The following is a 16,128-nucleotide window of genomic DNA, read 5'->3' as shown; positions in this document are numbered from 1 at the left end:
TAGCTTAGGAGGCGAGGGCTCCAGGCTGGGAAGTCCCAGGGGGCGGCGGGGGGGGCGGTCACAGTGCAAGCAAAGCGCTGGAGGCCATGGCGGGCGGGGCAGAGGCGGCCATGGGTCAGACTGGCTGCTGGGTGCAACACTGAGGAGGCTGGAGACTGGCAGGCGGCTGTGCCATTCGGGGACCCGGGTGAGAGGTTTGTTTCAGGTAGAGAGAAGGGAGTGGATTCCAGTGGGGCTGGGACCGCCCTCGGGAGAGAAAGTGAGCGCTAGCTAACGGCAATGAAACAAGGAGAATGAAGCCATCTGCAAGCCCAAGCGTTTGGCGCATGCTGGAGCGGAGCTGAAGGCCACACCCTCACCCTCTCCTGTAAGGCCTCTGTGAAATATTTCTATTGTTGTTCCTGTTTTTACGAACCTGCGACAGACAGACCTGGGTTCACCTAATCTCCACCCAGTCCCTTCTGGGCCTTGATTTCCCGAATGAGGACAACGACGTCATCCTTGCCGGGTTGTCACAAACCCTAGGCATGTTGCACGTTTGAGTGCTTGGCACAATCCCTTGCACACAGTAGGTGCTCAATATATGTAGTGGCTGTTCCTTCGGTGGGAGAGGGAGTAGGGAAAGCTGCAGTGAAAGCCCTGTGACTTGTCACCCTTAGCAGGCCCCACTTGAGGCTCAGATGCACCGGCTGCCCTCACTTCACACCGCCCGCATCACACGGACTCGCCCACCCCCCCAGACTGGGCCCCCCCGGCTGAGCCCCCTCCTCTCTGATGTGTCCTCGGTGAGCTTTGCATGTGGTGCTAGAACTCGCACAGCAGAACTAACTATACCGTTCAGTCATTCGACACAGTGATTGGGAACCTGCTCTGTGTTCGATTTAGGCGCCAGGCACCAGCGGGGAACACACGAATCTCTCCCGCGGAGCATGAGTACCTCACTTGAACCTTGCCATATGCAGCGAGGCCGTGTGGTCCGCCAGGAAGTAGAAGGGGTGGGGGGCTGAGGCCCAGATGTGGGGGCAGCCTGCTGTGCGGGGAGCCCACACTCTGTACTACAGCACCACCTCTCACTGGCCGTGGGACTCAGGGCCAGTCGCTTGGCCACTCAGTTCTGTTGGTGGACACAGTGCTATTCCTTGTCCAACCTCCTTCTCTGAGGACCAGGAAGGGAGTGGCCGTGAGCACGCTGTGCTCTGGTGCTGCCGCCTGCTGCTCGGCTCCCTCTTCCTGGCCCCTGGCTGTCCTGGCCCCAGCAGGGAGCTGGCCTTCCCCATGGAAAGACTCCTGACACCTGCCAGGGGAAGGGCTGGGGCCTATGACACCTGCCTGGGCCAACAGCCGGGGAAAGGGGCCTGGCTGCTCAGAGGTGTTTGCAGTCTTTAAATCTTGCTCCAAGCTGATGCTTTGCTTCTGCCATTTTAATAATTACGGTTTTTTTTGAGGCCAATTAAATGGAGAGGTAAGCACTGGTCTCTGTTGATAATCAGAACCCCCTGGTGCCTCTGGTTGCTGGAAAAAAGTGAATGAATCTGCCTCACCCAGCCTTTGATCGCGCTGTTCCCTCTGCCAGAATGTCCTTTCCCCTTCTTGACCTGACAGATTCCTACCTATCCCCCATGCCTGAGTCTGCCGCCTCCTCCTCCAGGAAGGCTTCCAGGACCCCCTCAGTCAGGAGCAACTCCTTCTTTTTTTCTAGAGGCACGTCCCTTCCTCTACTTTGGATTGGAGCCCTGTCCCCACTGCCCTGGGGCCTCTGGTCGAGCAGCGGCTCCTATGATGTGGTGACAGTCTCGTTATGAGTCTGTTTCCCTCATGGGGCTCTGAGCTCCTCTGAGGGCAGGGGTAAGGACGCGGTCATCTGGTGTCCCCAGCCCAGGCATGGGGCCTGGCATGGAAGAAGTGCTCAAAAGTCCTGTTTGAAGGACTTTGTTATTCCTGCCCCGTTAGACACTGTGTTCCCAGAGGGCAGGGACTCCAGATGTTCATGGAACCAAATAAGCGTAACTGCAAAGAAACTTGGGGACACAGGGACAGCTGGCACAGGCGAGGGCAACAGGAAGGCCCATCCCAGACCCAAGGTCAGGGCTATGAGTGTACCGATGCTGTGTAAGATAGATGGATGGATGCAGGGAGAGAGAGAGAGGATAGACAGATGGTAGATAATAGACAGATTATAGACAAATGATAGATAGATGATGGAGACATAGAGAGATGAGAGATGACATACAGATAATATTATAGACAGATGATAGCTAGGCTAGCCCAATGATAGATATTAGATTATAGATGGATAGATGATAGACAGATAATAGATAGGTGATAAATAGATAGATGATTGATAGATAGATAGATAGATCAGTTTTTTGTCTACTCCTCTGAACCAGCTCTACTACCCTACTGGTTCCCTCATGATACAGAGTGAACTAACCCTCTGCCACGTGCTCCCTATATCTGTGTATGAGAAGCACAATTTGAACTATCTGAAAGTCGTACTTGTGCCCCATCACCTCCATCCAGCAAGGAAGTAAGCACTGGATCAGCCGGATGGGAGGAGAGAAGGTCAGCGAAGGTACAATGGAGCCCCCCCCAACATGGAGGAGAGCAAGGCCGCAGCCGACCTCAGCTCTGGGCGGAAACTCGAGGAGTACAGGAAGGACCCGAGAATTTAGGGGCTTGGGCTCAGGGCTTGGGCACAATGGCCCAGGCCGTGCCCTGAGCAGCTCAGGAGTCGCCAGTCACACAGACTACAACGTGGCACGCCCCTGGCCTTGAGCAGCGCAGTGGCCCTGCTGGTGCTGAGCTTCCCGGGGCTCGGCAGGGAGGCTGTGGAGCCTCTTGGGGGAAAAGCAAGGTGATGCCAGCACCATGGCACAGGGGTGGGTGAGGGCGGAGGGCGGAGGGCAGAGGCCCGGCTGGCTGAGAAAGGGAGGGAAAATGTGGAGGGAGCATCCTTGAATGGGAAATATCCCCAGAAGACCAAGTTTGAAACCCAAAGTGACTGAGACACCTTGAATTAGCAAGATTATTTTTGACCATCTGTGCAAACCATGGCTTGTGGGCCCATTCAACTCAATGACAGAAACATAGAGTCACTCTCTGACGACCCACACAGGCAACACACACGTGCTTGTGTACATGACACACATGTGTTCACATGTATATCATGTGTCCTTTGGTCCCCCCACAGCCTTGCTTGGGACCCTCACCGGGTCCATGATGGCATCCCCCAGGTGACTCCGGGCTAGTGCTCCCTGCAACCCACCAAAAAAGCCACGTGATCCCCTGAGACTTGACCAAGCCAAGAGAAACACCAACTCAAAAGTGGAAAAACAAAAGGAGCGTACCCAGTGTGGAATTCAGTGCAACTATGTCTTTTATGCTGGTTTCTGTTAAAAGGAAATGAACAAACAAATAAAGACAAATAATAAATAAATAAAATGGAAACAAAAATAGGAGAGGCCATCGGAGCCAGCCTGCCTGCAGTTTCCCCCGAATGCGCACCCTCCCTTGGCCGCCACCCCAGTCTTGGCTCCTGAGACCCTGGGGGTCCACCCTGATGGCATCCCAGCCCTAGCGGGCAGCTCTCCGCCCCTCATCAGACCATCCTGCATCCCCCCCTCAAGTACTGACCCAGGATCACCAGGCCCTCGGGGTCGGGCTCATACTCCGCCCTGTAGGGAGCAGGGGCCGAGCCGTTGGCCGTGGACAGCAGCTCCTCCACCAGCACCGCCCGCACCACCTCGGGGCTCAGCATCGGCTGGTGGTGCTCGGGGATTTGGAGGATGAACCAGAAGAAGCAGGTGAGCGGTCCGTCCCTGAGGCGGACAGAAGCGAGAGGGGCTGGGGCAGGGGCCTGCGTCTCCCTGCCCGGCCCCTGCTCCTGCGGGGAGAGCACCAGCTGTGGCTCAGGCGTGCTGAGCGCTTACTACCTCCCAGGCATGGCTCTCCACCTCTGCAGGGAGCCTCCTCGCCACCTCTAGGCAGGGGCTCGCCTCATCCCCGTTTTGCAGGTGAGGAAACTGAGGCGCAAGAGGTCAGGTTGTATGCCGCAGACCACGTCGCCAGTGGCAGAACCAGACGTGAGCGGGAGAGCTGGGCTCACGTCCCCACTGGGGCCTCCTCTATGAGGGGCCAGGCCTTTGACAGGCCTGGTGTGGCCACTGTCCAGGTGGTCCCTGCCACCCGCCTGTGCCCACTCTGGAGAGGAGGAAACCAAGTGCATGAAGGAAGGTCACACGCAGGAAGCCAAACTGCCTGTCCATGCCTCAGTTTACCCATTTTTAAAAAATGAGGGCATGGTATCAGAAGTCAACTCTCCTCCCTTCTTTGGGTTCAAGGTACTAGCCAGGGTGGGCGTAGGGGTGGGGGCAGGGACTCACCCAAAGGAGTAGACGGAGCTGGAGTTGTAGTAAGCACCCAGGCTGGTGCTGGCGATGAGGGCCTTGAGCTAAAAGGAAGGGAAACAATAGCCCCCTCGTGACCCTCTGCAGAAGTCCCTCCAACCTCAAGATGCCCTTTTCCCCTCCAGGCAGCCCTGCCTGACAGGATAGGGGGTCCCGCCCATGGTCACATAGCGGGTGGTGGCCACACTCGGCAACCTCACACTCATCCAGTTCTCCGCCCCCTACAGTCAGGCACTGCCCCTACCCCCCTCCATCAGCTCTGGCCTCCATCAGACCACCATGGCCTCTGTCCCCTCGTCAAATGTCACCCAGCTCTGAGAAGCCCCCTGTGGCTCCTGAGTCCCCTCCTCACCCGTAGCCACCAGCAGGGAGCGCAGCTGGCTGGATTTCCGCCCCCATGTAGCTACAGTGCTGTCAGCAGGAGGGACTGGCCGGTTGGGTGGTTGGGTGGCGTAAAGCACTTGGAACAGCATATGGACCCCACCGCGACCCCACGCGACCCTACAGACAGGCTCTGTCATTAGCGCTGCACTTCTCAGAGGAGGAGAGAGAGCCCTGGGTGGGTCCCCCAGGAGCAGGTCAAGTCAAGGGCGTGAGGCAAGTGGTTTATATGGAAGTGTTCTGGGGAACACCAGTGGGCGGTGGGGAAGAGAGAATGGGAGTGAGCGGGGCACAGCCACCGCAGCGCGGGGAGGGCTGTGGGCCCCTGAGGCACAGCCGCAGGGAACTCTGGGAGACGCGGTGTGGAGAACTGCCCCTGCCAAGTGCCAGGGTCGCTGGGGTGTTTGTCTGCCTGTTCTGTTTCCCATGGCTGAGGGATGCCCCTGGGAATAACTCTTCAGCAGCCCCCCCCACCTCATTGGGCAGGTGTGGCCCTGTGACCTGCAACCTAAGACCTGCAACCAGAGAGTGGAGGTGCTGGCAGCAAGGAGGTGCCCCGCAGTGTCAGTGCAGGGAGCCTTTGCTGAGAGGGGAGGGGATGTAGCTGGGCCCTGACAGCTTCCTTGCACTGCCCTAAAATCCCCAAGGTCATGCTCTTTGCTAGTGGCACAATCAGGATTTAATCCAAGTGCATTTGATGCCAGAGTCCATTAACTCTCCCATCACCCTATACCAGGTCCCCTTCCCTCATGCCTGGAACAGGCCTCTTCTCCCAGCAGTTCTCCAGATGGACTGACCAACTGGCCTGACCCGATGAGGCCCCTCCCTCTCCCTTCTCGCCCCCACGTTCCTTCCCTCCCACCCACCAAGTCCTTCCCTACCATCTCCTGGGCTTTGGCGGTTTCACTGCGGAAGGCACTGGAGTCCCGGTGGGCAAGGTCCTGGGAGAAGTGGCGATTGAGCACGCGGAGGCTGCCTGAGTACACCTGGCTGACAGTCCCCTCTGCCTTGTACCCTGCCCAGGGAGAAACCGGCAGGTTAACCAAGGCACAGCGGGGAGGGCTCCTGTCTCTGCCATGCCTCCTGTCTCCCTCCCCCGATCCCTGAGCTCAGCCTCCAACATCGCGGGCCTCCAAGGCCCCATCATCATCCTTCATCTTTGTCATTGTCAGTATCACCATCCAAAGTCCATTTAGTGACAAACTGGCCCCAAGGTGCCAGGGAGGAGCGAGGCCCACAGATGGATGATGTCCCAAGGGCTCCCAGTCAGAAGCTGATGCAGTGATCAGTCCAGCACTTGGATGACATAAAGGCCAGGAAACCCCGTGGGCCCAGGTCAAGTTCATGGGTTACAACCTCTATTCATCCTTCCACTCACCACGTTGTCTGGGTTGCACCCACTGTGTGGAGGACACTAGTAAACCAAGACCAATGTGCCTCCCCGTGAGGAGCTGACAGTGGTGGGTAAGACAGCTGTTTAGAGCCTTCAAGAGTCTCGAAGTGCTACTGAGGGGACATGACAGAGAAACCAGGCCTAGGCAGGGTGACCCTCTGGCTGATATGGGAAGACTGGAGTGTAAATCGGGAAGAAGAGAGGGAGGGAAGTGCTTTCTGGGCAAAAGGAATAGCATGTGCAAAGGCCCTGAGGCAGAGGGGCCGTGGTAAGAAGAGGGCTAAACCTGCTGGGCTGCAACCATCAGATGGGGCAACGAGAGGCCGCGATATCGGCAGGGAAGGCTTTTGGTCTTTATCAGATGAGTGAAGGATGCCATGAAAGGTTCAAAATCAGGACGCTATCATCAGATTTTTATTTTGAGAAGACTGTTTTGATTGACTTGAAGAGAATAGACCCATAGCCCTGGGTTTATACCTCTATTCATTTATTCATTCACTCAACTAATATTTATGGAGAATCTACTATGTACAAGGACTGGCCCAGAGCATCCGGGAATATCCCAGTATAATAATAAACAAGACAATAAAGAAAATAAACCCCTGCCCTAAAGAGCTTGTAATCTAGCAACAAACATACTACACGACATGTTAGAGGTGTGAGAGGAAACCAGGGCTGGGGGCGGGCTGCAACATGGAGACCAGAGAAGAAGGGGATGGTGTCCTCCACCTGGATGTTAATCTGTAGACAGAGCCATCCAGGCACCAGGACCCACACGTGCAAAGGCCCTGAGGCAGGAGCTTGTCCGCTGTGTCTGAGGAACAGCAAAGAGTGAGTGAGGGGGGAGCAGGAGGAGATGAGGTGGGCGAGGACTTTGGCCTCACCGAGTGAGATGCAAGCCATGGGGATTTTGAAGCAGAGACGTTAGATGATCTAATTTGCTACTGTGTTGAGAACGGGCTGTAAGGAGGCGAGGGCAGAAGCAGGGCAGCCTGCAGGAAGTGGTCCAGGGAAGGGAGATCCAGGCAAGAACAGCCTGGGTAGGAGGCGATGGAGCCTGGGCTAGGCTGTGCGGTGGGCAGGGTGAGAAGTGGTCGGGGCCGAGCTGTATTTTGCAGCTGGAGGTGACCGGGTGTGCTGGCAAACTGAGAAGGGGCACTGCTGGACCCGGCCACTGCGGCGGGGCCTGGAGGGCTGGCTTTAGGATTGGCAGCCACGGTTCACCCTGGGGGCGGGCGGGAGGGCAGAGCATGTGGGTGCAGCTGAGAGGGGCTTCTAGGGGCTTTTCTTCTGACTGGCTCCATTTGCTCATTGAAACAGGTGGCAAAGTGGGTGGGGTGCAGGGGGCTCGAGAAGAAAGCAGGAAACTGTGGCCCAGGAGGGCAGGAGAGGGAAACCAGGGAAGCACAGCTGGGCAGCTTGAGGGGCCAGGGCCCAACCGCCTGGGGAAGCCCATCTCTGCCCCCACTCTCCCGGGCGCCGTTGTGGGTCAGGATGCCACTCTCTTCGGGCTTCTCCTACTGCAGATCAGGAGGTGCATCCCTGACTCGTCCCCTCGCCCAGTGCCCACTTCCTGCAGCACAGCCAGGTGGGGCGGGAAGAATGGCTCAAACACCCCCTGCAGGGCCTCCTCTCCCCTAACCCCTTGGCAGGGCGGAGCTGGCTTCCCCCCGCTGAGGCCTGGAGGCGCTCAGCTCCTGGGTCCTCAGCCCCACAGAGCACGCGCTCTTGGGGGCAGTTTGCAGCTGGAGCAGAACCAGGAGAAGTTCGACTCATCTGCAAAGACAGGCAATTGGCAGGTGAGTTCCTGGCCCTGCAGCCTGGTGCTCTGCGGTTTACCCTGAGGACTAATTATCCCGCAGCCCAGGGTGGCCTCCTGGGCAGCCGCATGCTATTTGGGGCGCTGATGAAATGCACACAGCTTTCCCTCCCTGCCGATGTTTGGCTCTGAGCATAGCTACCATCCACTCTGGGCCATGGCAGGCGGGTTCACGTCCCACCTGCGCTTCCTAACAGTGTCTGCCCGGAGGCTGGTTCCAACTGCCCCCACCTTGACCGCTCTGGAGCTGGGCCTACCCTGGTCTCTGCATGACTGCTCCACAGTGGGTCCCAGTCCCCTTTCTCAGACCTGAAGCTCCACCATGAGACCTAGCCAGAAAGAATACTGTCTAACTTTTGCAGAATGTGTAATGGGACGTCTCTGATCGTTTGTCCCTGCCATGCTCCCCAGCGCCCTCGGCTTCCTCTGTCCTGGCACATTCCACGCTCTATGGGGAGGCGGGTCTATCCTCAGAGCCTGGCACAGAGCTGGTATATAAGAGGTGGTCAGGAATGAATGAATGAATGGATGAATGAGTGAGAGAGTGAGTGAGTGAGTGAGTCTTCTACAGTGTACATGGAGTATTTTCACCAGCACCATCTAACTTGGTTCATCCATTTTTTTCCATTGTCAAGAGTGGGGGAAATGAGATACAGCCTCCATTAGATTTAGAGAAAGATATAGTAGGTGCTGAAGAGTGTTTATTGAATGAATGAAGGAAGGAAGGAATGAAGGGAAAAGTGGACAAATGGACCCAGAACATGGGCCAGTTGCTTCCAGGGGGCTGATTAAAGGCTGTGATACCACAAAGGGAGGCCAAAATTCAGGACCTGGGAGAGGCTCGGGGCCACCTGCTCTGGACACCCCAGACCCCCTTTCACTGTGTGTTGAATTCCTTGTGTGCCGGAGCTGGGGTCTGAAAGCCCTCTGCATGTGTAGACAACTCCCTGGATGCCTGAGTCCTGTGTCCCTCCTCCCCTCATCCCCATTCATGCTTGGCCCTGGGGACTCAGAGGTGATAGAGCTGTGGTCCCCACTTTAGAGGAGCTCCCAAGGGGTGCGCATGTGAACAGAAGCACTAATTGGTGCCAGGGGCCATGGACACCGCTGGGCCTCCTCCTGCAGAGCCAGCTGGCTCAGAGTCCCAGGGGCAGCCCTGGAGGGCTGCAGGCAAGGGGAGGTGATGTTTATACCCCTCTGGCATGTTGGTTCCCTAGAACTGGGTGCTGGGAGAACACGCCTTCCCTAGCTGGTGAGAGGTGGAGGCACTTGGCCTGAGTCCCAGGGCCTGGAACGTAGGTGCAGCAACACCCCGGTCTCACAGGACAAGGAGGGAGACTCAGAGAGAGGAAGTCCTTGCCCACGGTGAGTTGCTAGGCACTGCTGACTCGGAATCCTGGTCTGCTCTGCTGTGCCCCCAAAACCACCCCCAAGTTCTTCCTGGGCAGGCCCACACATTTACCTAGGAAGTACCAGAGCAGGAAGCCCCCTGAAGCCAGCACGACCAGGGCCAGCCACAGAGGCGCCAGGCGGAGGTAGTCCCGGACTTTTCTCTTGGAGTCTTGAGAGACCTTGAACATCCCCTCGGGCTCCGCGTCCTCGCCATCGCCTCCGTCGCCCTGCCCGCCAGCCTCCTGGGGGGCCTCGGCCATGGCCACGGGCATCCTGGCAGGAAACAGACCGCGGCTGAGAATGGCCTGGCATTTGCAAGGGAGCCTTTGCCGAAAGCCAGCAATGCCCAGAAGTAAGACAGCTTGCCTTCTGGGGTAGCAGGATCCTGTACCAGGGAGGGAGCTGTGATTGCCAGCGGGCGCTGGGCCGGCCCGTGGAGCCGAAAGCAAGGCCCAGAGCAGCTCCCAGCCTGGCCATGAGCCCACATCGACCTCTCTGTGCTCAGAAGACAGAGGGAGGTTTCTGGGCCTGAACCCTGCCCCCCAGAGGCCGGACGCGCATAGGGAACTGACACCATGGCGTCCAAACACTTGCCTGCTTCCCTTCGTTCAGGAGGGTGATCTACATTCCTCCTTGTTCTGCAGAGCAGCGCTTCCCAAAATACCAAAGCCCACTTAGTGTTCCCCCAGAAGCCCCCAAGCCAGCGCTGTGCTGGGCCAGGGACCTGCCCGTCAAACAGTGCTGTCCCCTTCGTATCTCCACCAGCCCTGAATTCTTTCAGGGCAGAAGAAGGAGACAAACACTAATATTCATTTAGTGGCTACAAAAGACATTTCACAGGTGTCACCGCATTGAATCCTCTGGTCACCCAGGGACGTGGGGACCAGTGTCCCCATGCATTCTTCTTTCTCAGGTCCACGCTGTGTGGTTTAAGCAGGATAATACATGTACATGTATTACATGCATGTAATAACTCTGTATGTATTATCCTGCTTAAACTGCCAACCACCTTTCAAGGTTCTGCACCCATCGAACAGACGAGGAAACTGAGACCCACAGTGTTTTAGCAATAACTTAGTCCAGGGTTTCCCTGGCCCGGCCTCAATTTCCCAGTGTGACTTGAATATCTAGCACTCACTACCAGTCCCGTTTTACAGATGAAAAAACTGAGGCCCTAAGAGGCTAAAGCCACTCGCCCAAGGTTACACAGCAGGCAAATGGGGAGAGGGAGGAAGGGGACATTGAGGTGTCTGACGCCCTGCTCCCTCGCTACTCATGGATGCTTCCAGTCAATGAGCCTGTTAATTAGCAAATCGTGATTAAGTAATAACTGACTGCTCTCCCTCTCCGGGCCCTGGGTCTGCAGCTCTATCGCCCGACCCTCCCTGCTCCCAAGCCAACCTCTGAGTGTTGTCTGGCTTCTCGGGCAGGCTTTCCCGCAGCACCTACCAGTCCTTCCTCCCGATCCGCCCAGCCACCCGCCCAGCCACCCACAGAGCAAGGGATCTGGACCCCTTTGAAGTTAGTCTCCCACTCTCAAGTCTATAAGTGCCGCTGTGGCTTTGAAATGCATCCCCCATGTGTGGGGGTAGGGCTTCCTTTGGTCTGTGTCTTGGGTTTTCCCAAAATGAGACTCTTCAGTGACGCTCAAAGTCCTCCCCGCCCTTCTCCTGCGTCTCCACTTCCTGCCACTCCTCTCGGCAGTTTCCCAGTCAAGGGTTTCCGGCATCCAGCCCTGAGGACCCTCCTGAGTGGCCCCCACCCAATGCAAGGAAGAGGGGGATTCTCAAGTGGGCATGGGACTCCCTTCACCCCTAACCAGGGGACATCCAGACATAGGGAGCAGGCCCTCTGGCTTTTATGGGGCTTGGCCAAGGATGGGAAATATGCCAAAATGGGCGGAACAGCCCCTGGTGAGAAACCGGCTGCCCCTCGGAGAGCTGAGCGGGGTGTCCAGATCAGGCGGAGCCCCGTGATGCCCCAGGTCCTCATCCTCTCTCAGTCCCAGGCACCTTTCCTCCGCCAGGGGTGGCCACACCTGTTTTACTCTTGACTCTGAATCACCAAGGGCACATTTCGAGATGACCCGCAGCACTATGGGGACTCAGGTGCGCTAGAAATGACAATAGTTGACATTTATTTCAACTGTTTGCAGGGCTTTATACACACTGTCTCAGGTAAGCCTTACACGGATGCTGTGGGGGGTAAGTCCTCTTATTATCTCTGTTTTACATGAGATGAGAAAGTCGAGGCACAGAGAGGCTGAGCAGCTTGGCCAAGGCCACACAGGTGGTTAGCAGCAGAGTCAGGCTGCAAACCCAAACGGCTTGTCTGCAGAATAACCCCCTGACCCTTACGCTTTTCTGCCTCACATGTCACCTGGGTACTGAGGGGGAAACTGAGGCTCAGAGGCAGGTCCAGGTTCGTTAGAAGAGGCAGCAAGAAACGCAGCCCAGGGCAGGGCGCTCAGGAGGCCTCCCCTGTCTCCCCCTTCCCCAGGCCGGTCTGCTCTCTGCGGATTTTGCCTCCCTCATAAATAAACGCCCTTCCTCATCTGCCTGAGAGGACTCTGAACATCACAGAAAAACCCACTTTCAGAAAAGCTGCTATGTAAAAACCCAAGATTAGATACAGCCCCAAGGTGGCGTGAGGGGTGCTGTCCACATGGGCCCCCGCTCACCTCCCGCCTGGACCCCTGGGGCAGCCTTCTGCCCGGGCTCTCCACCTCCATCTCTCCTCTGGCACATCCTCCCCGCTCGCTCTCACCAGGGTGCTGCCCCGCCCACCTCCAGCCAATCACCGCTCAGAACCCTCCGAACCAGCACCACGGCCTGTCCTGGCTGAGCCGCTGTCCGCCCCTCTGCAGCCCCAATTTCCATCACACATATCACTCTGCAGGCCCAGGAGATGCCACCTCTGTGTAGCTACACCCTCTGCCTAAAGGACTGCAGGGACCCTTAAAGGCGACGCCAAGGCCAGCTGCCTGGCCATGGGACCCTGGCCCTGGTAGTAAGCTGCCTCCTGCCCTGGGCAGCCCTCAGTCAGGTTGACAATATGCCTGTCTCTTGGCTCTGTCTCTCTCCCTCACAAGGAAGCAGGCCTGTGTCTCCTTCGGCCCTGGTGCCCTGCAGGACCCAGCACGTGGCCTGCCAGGCGAAAGGATGAGAGCGCAGATCCCCAGGTCTCCAGGCTCCTGGCGCAGGGCTCGCTCCTACGTCTGGCTGCCTCCAGGACGCAGGACTCAGATTATGGCATTGGCCGTGGAGTCCTGCATGCAGTGACTGAGCCAGCCCATTTTTGTCCAGCATGCCTGCTTGCTGCCAGGCTCCATGCCGGAAAGAAGGCGCTCATTGTTGACTATGAGGCCCCATTCTCATGGTCTTGGGCTAACAGCCCAGCAGGAGATGGACCACTATGACAACTGACAGCTGTGACGACGACCACACCGCTCCTGTCTTTAACTGTTACACAGTGGCTCCGCCATTGTTTCAGGGGCCCAGCCTATCAGCAAAATCTGTGACTCTACCTTCTACATTTTCCCAGAACCCAGGTCTCTCTTGGTACCTCCATGGCTCCAGCCATCATCTACGTCAACATCGTCCGTCACCTTGACTCTTGCAATACTAGCCAGTTGCCTGACCACCCTCATGGCAAATCGCTGCACAACTGCCTGGGTGGTCTTTTCACCATGTGCCGCGCTCACAAGCCTTGCATGGCTCCAATTCGCCTAGAATGGAGCCCAAAGCCCTTATCACAGCCACGAGGGCCCACTGTGATTTGGCCCTTGCTCTCTTTCCGTCCTCTCCCCGCATCTGCTGCAGCCCCACCCAGCTCCTTGCCAAACCTTCAACAGATCACACACATGCCCCTTCAGGGCCTTTGCACTTGATGTTCCCACCGCCAGAAGCGCTTTTCCTTTACTCTGTCCCCGGCCTGCTCCTTCACCTCCTTCAAGTCTGGGCTCAAACGTTACCTCTTCCTGCGGCCTTCCCTGACCACACCCCTCTCTCTGTTGCATTTTTCTTCAGAGCACTTCCCAAGACCTAAATTGCAGGAGGTGCTTATGCGTCCTTTGCCTGTCTCCTCCCAGTGTGTTAGCTGCAAGGGAGCCGGGGCTTGATTCTGTTCATTGCCATGCGCCCTGCTCCAACAGCAGAGCTTGGCACTCCATAACTTTGGTTGAATGAATGAATGCTAAGACCCAAGTTTCTTCCCACATCGCTCCAAGGGGCTGTGTGCACATGTGGCCGGACCGACTTTTCCTGCCTCCTCTCCCTACCCTCCATGTCTTCTTTTTCCCATTGTACCTCAGTGACACTGGACTTCGCAGTTATCGATTCTCATCATGAATATGGTAGAGCATAGTGTGCGCGGATTGGTTCTTGAACAGTGAAGGTTCTTGTCACTGCCCAGCTTTTCCACACACCCTTCATTCTGCCTGGGCTGCCCACCTCCTGACCTGGCCAGCTCTTAGATGGCCCCCTCACACCTCAACTCAGCTCTCACCTCCTCCTGGAAGCCCTCCAAGAGTGCCTCAGGAGTAAAAGCAGGGTGCTCAGCCTCTCTGAAGTGTCCTGGGCCATCCCCATCAATGAACAGTTCACCTTGGGGGACAGTCTCTCTGTCCCACTTGCAGTGAGCCCCTGGAAGAAAGGACTGGATATACTCCAATTGCCACAGGGGCCTGAGGTTTGTCCCTGGATCCAAGTACCTGGACCCCACCCTCAAATCTGCTCCTGTTTCTCTCCTGCCCTTCTGACCAATGGAGGGCCCTCGGTCTGCCCACTGGAGGCTGAGTCACCGGAGCTGGGCCGCATCCCCTCCTGCGTGCCAGCCCTGTACTAGAACACCACAAATCTCAGCCTCTGGCAGCCTGGGAGGTTGGCCTTGCTGTTCCTATTCAATGGTTGGGGAAACTGAGGTACAGAGAGATGAAATTACTCACTCAAAATCACCTAGCCAGAGCAGGGCAGAGCAGAAGTGGAGCTCTGATCTGCGACCTTCCAGGGAGGCCATTTGGGCCTAGAGTAGTTCAATGCTCTGAGCTGCTGTGGCTGTGTGTCCCAAAAGATGGGGCGTGGGTGAATGTCCCTTCCATATGCACACAGGTGTACACAGATTCACAGAGCACAAAGAGGTACGCACACACCCATCTACGGCACAGATTCACAGATACATGCTCCTACTGCGTAAACACTTGCAAACACGCCGCATACACACAAGCACACACACACGAACACACACCGGCTCCATTCAACTCCGCGACTGCGAGTTAAGGATCCCCTATTTAATGCAGCGTGGGACTCGGGGCCTGTCTTCCACACCGGACAGCCCAGGCAGGGTCCCCGGGGACGGAGAAGGCAGCACGTCCAGTTCCACAGAGTAAAGGTGGGTGCTCGGCCGGCAAATCTGGCCTCTCCTCTGCCGGTCGCTGCCCCAGAGCCACCAGCCCCTCCTGAACCCAGGCCTCCGGCACCTGGGACTGCTGCCCCCGTGCTGTCCGCGCTCTTGCCCCAGCCCTGCCCTGTCCTGCCCCAGCCCCAGCTCTGGGGGCCCCTCGTCTTCCACTCGCCTGGTCACTTTCTGGCCGATGCGGCCTTGAGACCTGGCCTCAAAGCAGGGTAGACGGCTCAAATTCCAGGGAGCCAGGCCAAGCTCTCAGGGTGGACACTGCCACTGGGTCATTCATAGGCCCCGGTCCCCTATCCTGGACGCCCCGCTTACCTTTGGGAGTGGCAAGTGGGTGCCAGGCCTGCACACAGACCTCACAGCCTCTGTTTTTCCAGGCCAAGGTCTCCCTGCCCCCACCTGGCCAGCTGGGGCTGGATCAATGGCCCAGAGCCATGGCCGGAGTGCCTGGCCCTTGTCCTCTGTGGCCTGTGGCCCCAGGCTCCATGGGCCCACTGCTAGGTTCAGGACCTGCACTGTGACTGCGCTCAGGTAAACAGTCCAGGGGCAGGAGGTAGGCGGTGCCGGCTGGCTGCCCCGCCCCGCCCCGCCCCTCGGGCACCCCAGAGCCTGGCGGGCAGGTGCTGGAGATCTGAGCTGTCCCCCGAGGCCCGTTGCCCAGCGACATTCCTGCCTGGTTACAGCCCCCGTCCCCTAGAGCATGAGGTGGGGGTGGCAAGGATTGGGGGCGATGCTGGGGGGCTTGAACGGTGCGTGCAGGGGCTCACACGGGTCTTCCAACCTGGACAGGTGAGACCAGAGGAGCCAGTGGCCCAAGAAAGAAAAGGAGGCGGGGTCCACGTGGTCCCGGGAAAGGAGAGAAGAGAGTGGAGTAGGGGTGGGGTTTGATGCTATTTTCTGTTTAGCTGGCCATTTTTTAAATCTCATCCTGATTCTATAGAGCTGTGCTGCCATTTGTGGGAGCCACTGGCCCCACGTGGCTCTCGATCACCTGGGACGCAGCCAGTCGGAACTGAGACGTGCTGCACGGTTGAGATGCACACCAGGTTCAAAGATATAGTACCAAGGAAGAATGTGAAGTACTTCAGTAAGGACTACATTGACTACATGTTGCAATGGTAACATATTGGCTCTATTGAGTTAAATAAAACATTATTAAAATTCATCCCACCTGCTTCATTTCATATTCTTCCATTGACTACTAGAACACTGAATTTGAAAGAGTGGCAACAAGTAGAACCTTGAAATTCACAAATATGAATCACATGCTAGTGGGCAAAGCTGGGGTAGAAGGTAGAGGCGGTGGGTGTGGCCCCACATGCTCCAAA

At 57.1% G+C, this 16,128-nt stretch overlaps 1 protein-coding gene across 2 annotated transcripts in view; it reads right to left on the bottom strand.

Moving 5' to 3' along the window:
- The window catches only part of TMPRSS6 (transmembrane serine protease 6), a 37,257-nt gene extending 21,965 nt beyond the window's left edge, over window positions 1-15,292 (bottom strand). For both annotated transcript variants that reach the window (XM_054574512.1, XM_054574514.1), the window contains exons 1-6: window positions 15,116-15,292; window positions 9,462-9,664; window positions 5,669-5,802; window positions 4,383-4,450; window positions 3,634-3,818; window positions 3,348-3,389 (exon numbers count right to left, since the gene is read on the bottom strand). In XM_054574512.1, coding sequence (XP_054430487.1) covers window positions 3,348-3,389; window positions 3,634-3,818; window positions 4,383-4,450; window positions 5,669-5,802; window positions 9,462-9,663 — 631 coding nt within the window. In that variant the 5' untranslated portion in view covers window position 9,664; window positions 15,116-15,292. The remainder of the gene's footprint in view (window positions 1-3,347; window positions 3,390-3,633; window positions 3,819-4,382; window positions 4,451-5,668; window positions 5,803-9,461; window positions 9,665-15,115) is intronic.
- Window positions 15,293-16,128: the final 836 nt, after the last annotated feature.

The sequence above is a fragment of the Pteronotus mesoamericanus genome, unplaced genomic scaffold (assembly GCF_021234165.1).
Source record: "Pteronotus mesoamericanus isolate MK-2021 breed Mesoamerican mustached bat unplaced genomic scaffold, CSHL_Meso_final contig_263, whole genome shotgun sequence".
NCBI classification, from domain to species: domain Eukaryota; kingdom Metazoa; phylum Chordata; class Mammalia; order Chiroptera; family Mormoopidae; genus Pteronotus; species Pteronotus mesoamericanus.
The sequence above is the reverse complement of the archived record's forward strand: the minus strand, read 5'-3'. Positions and strand labels throughout refer to the sequence as shown.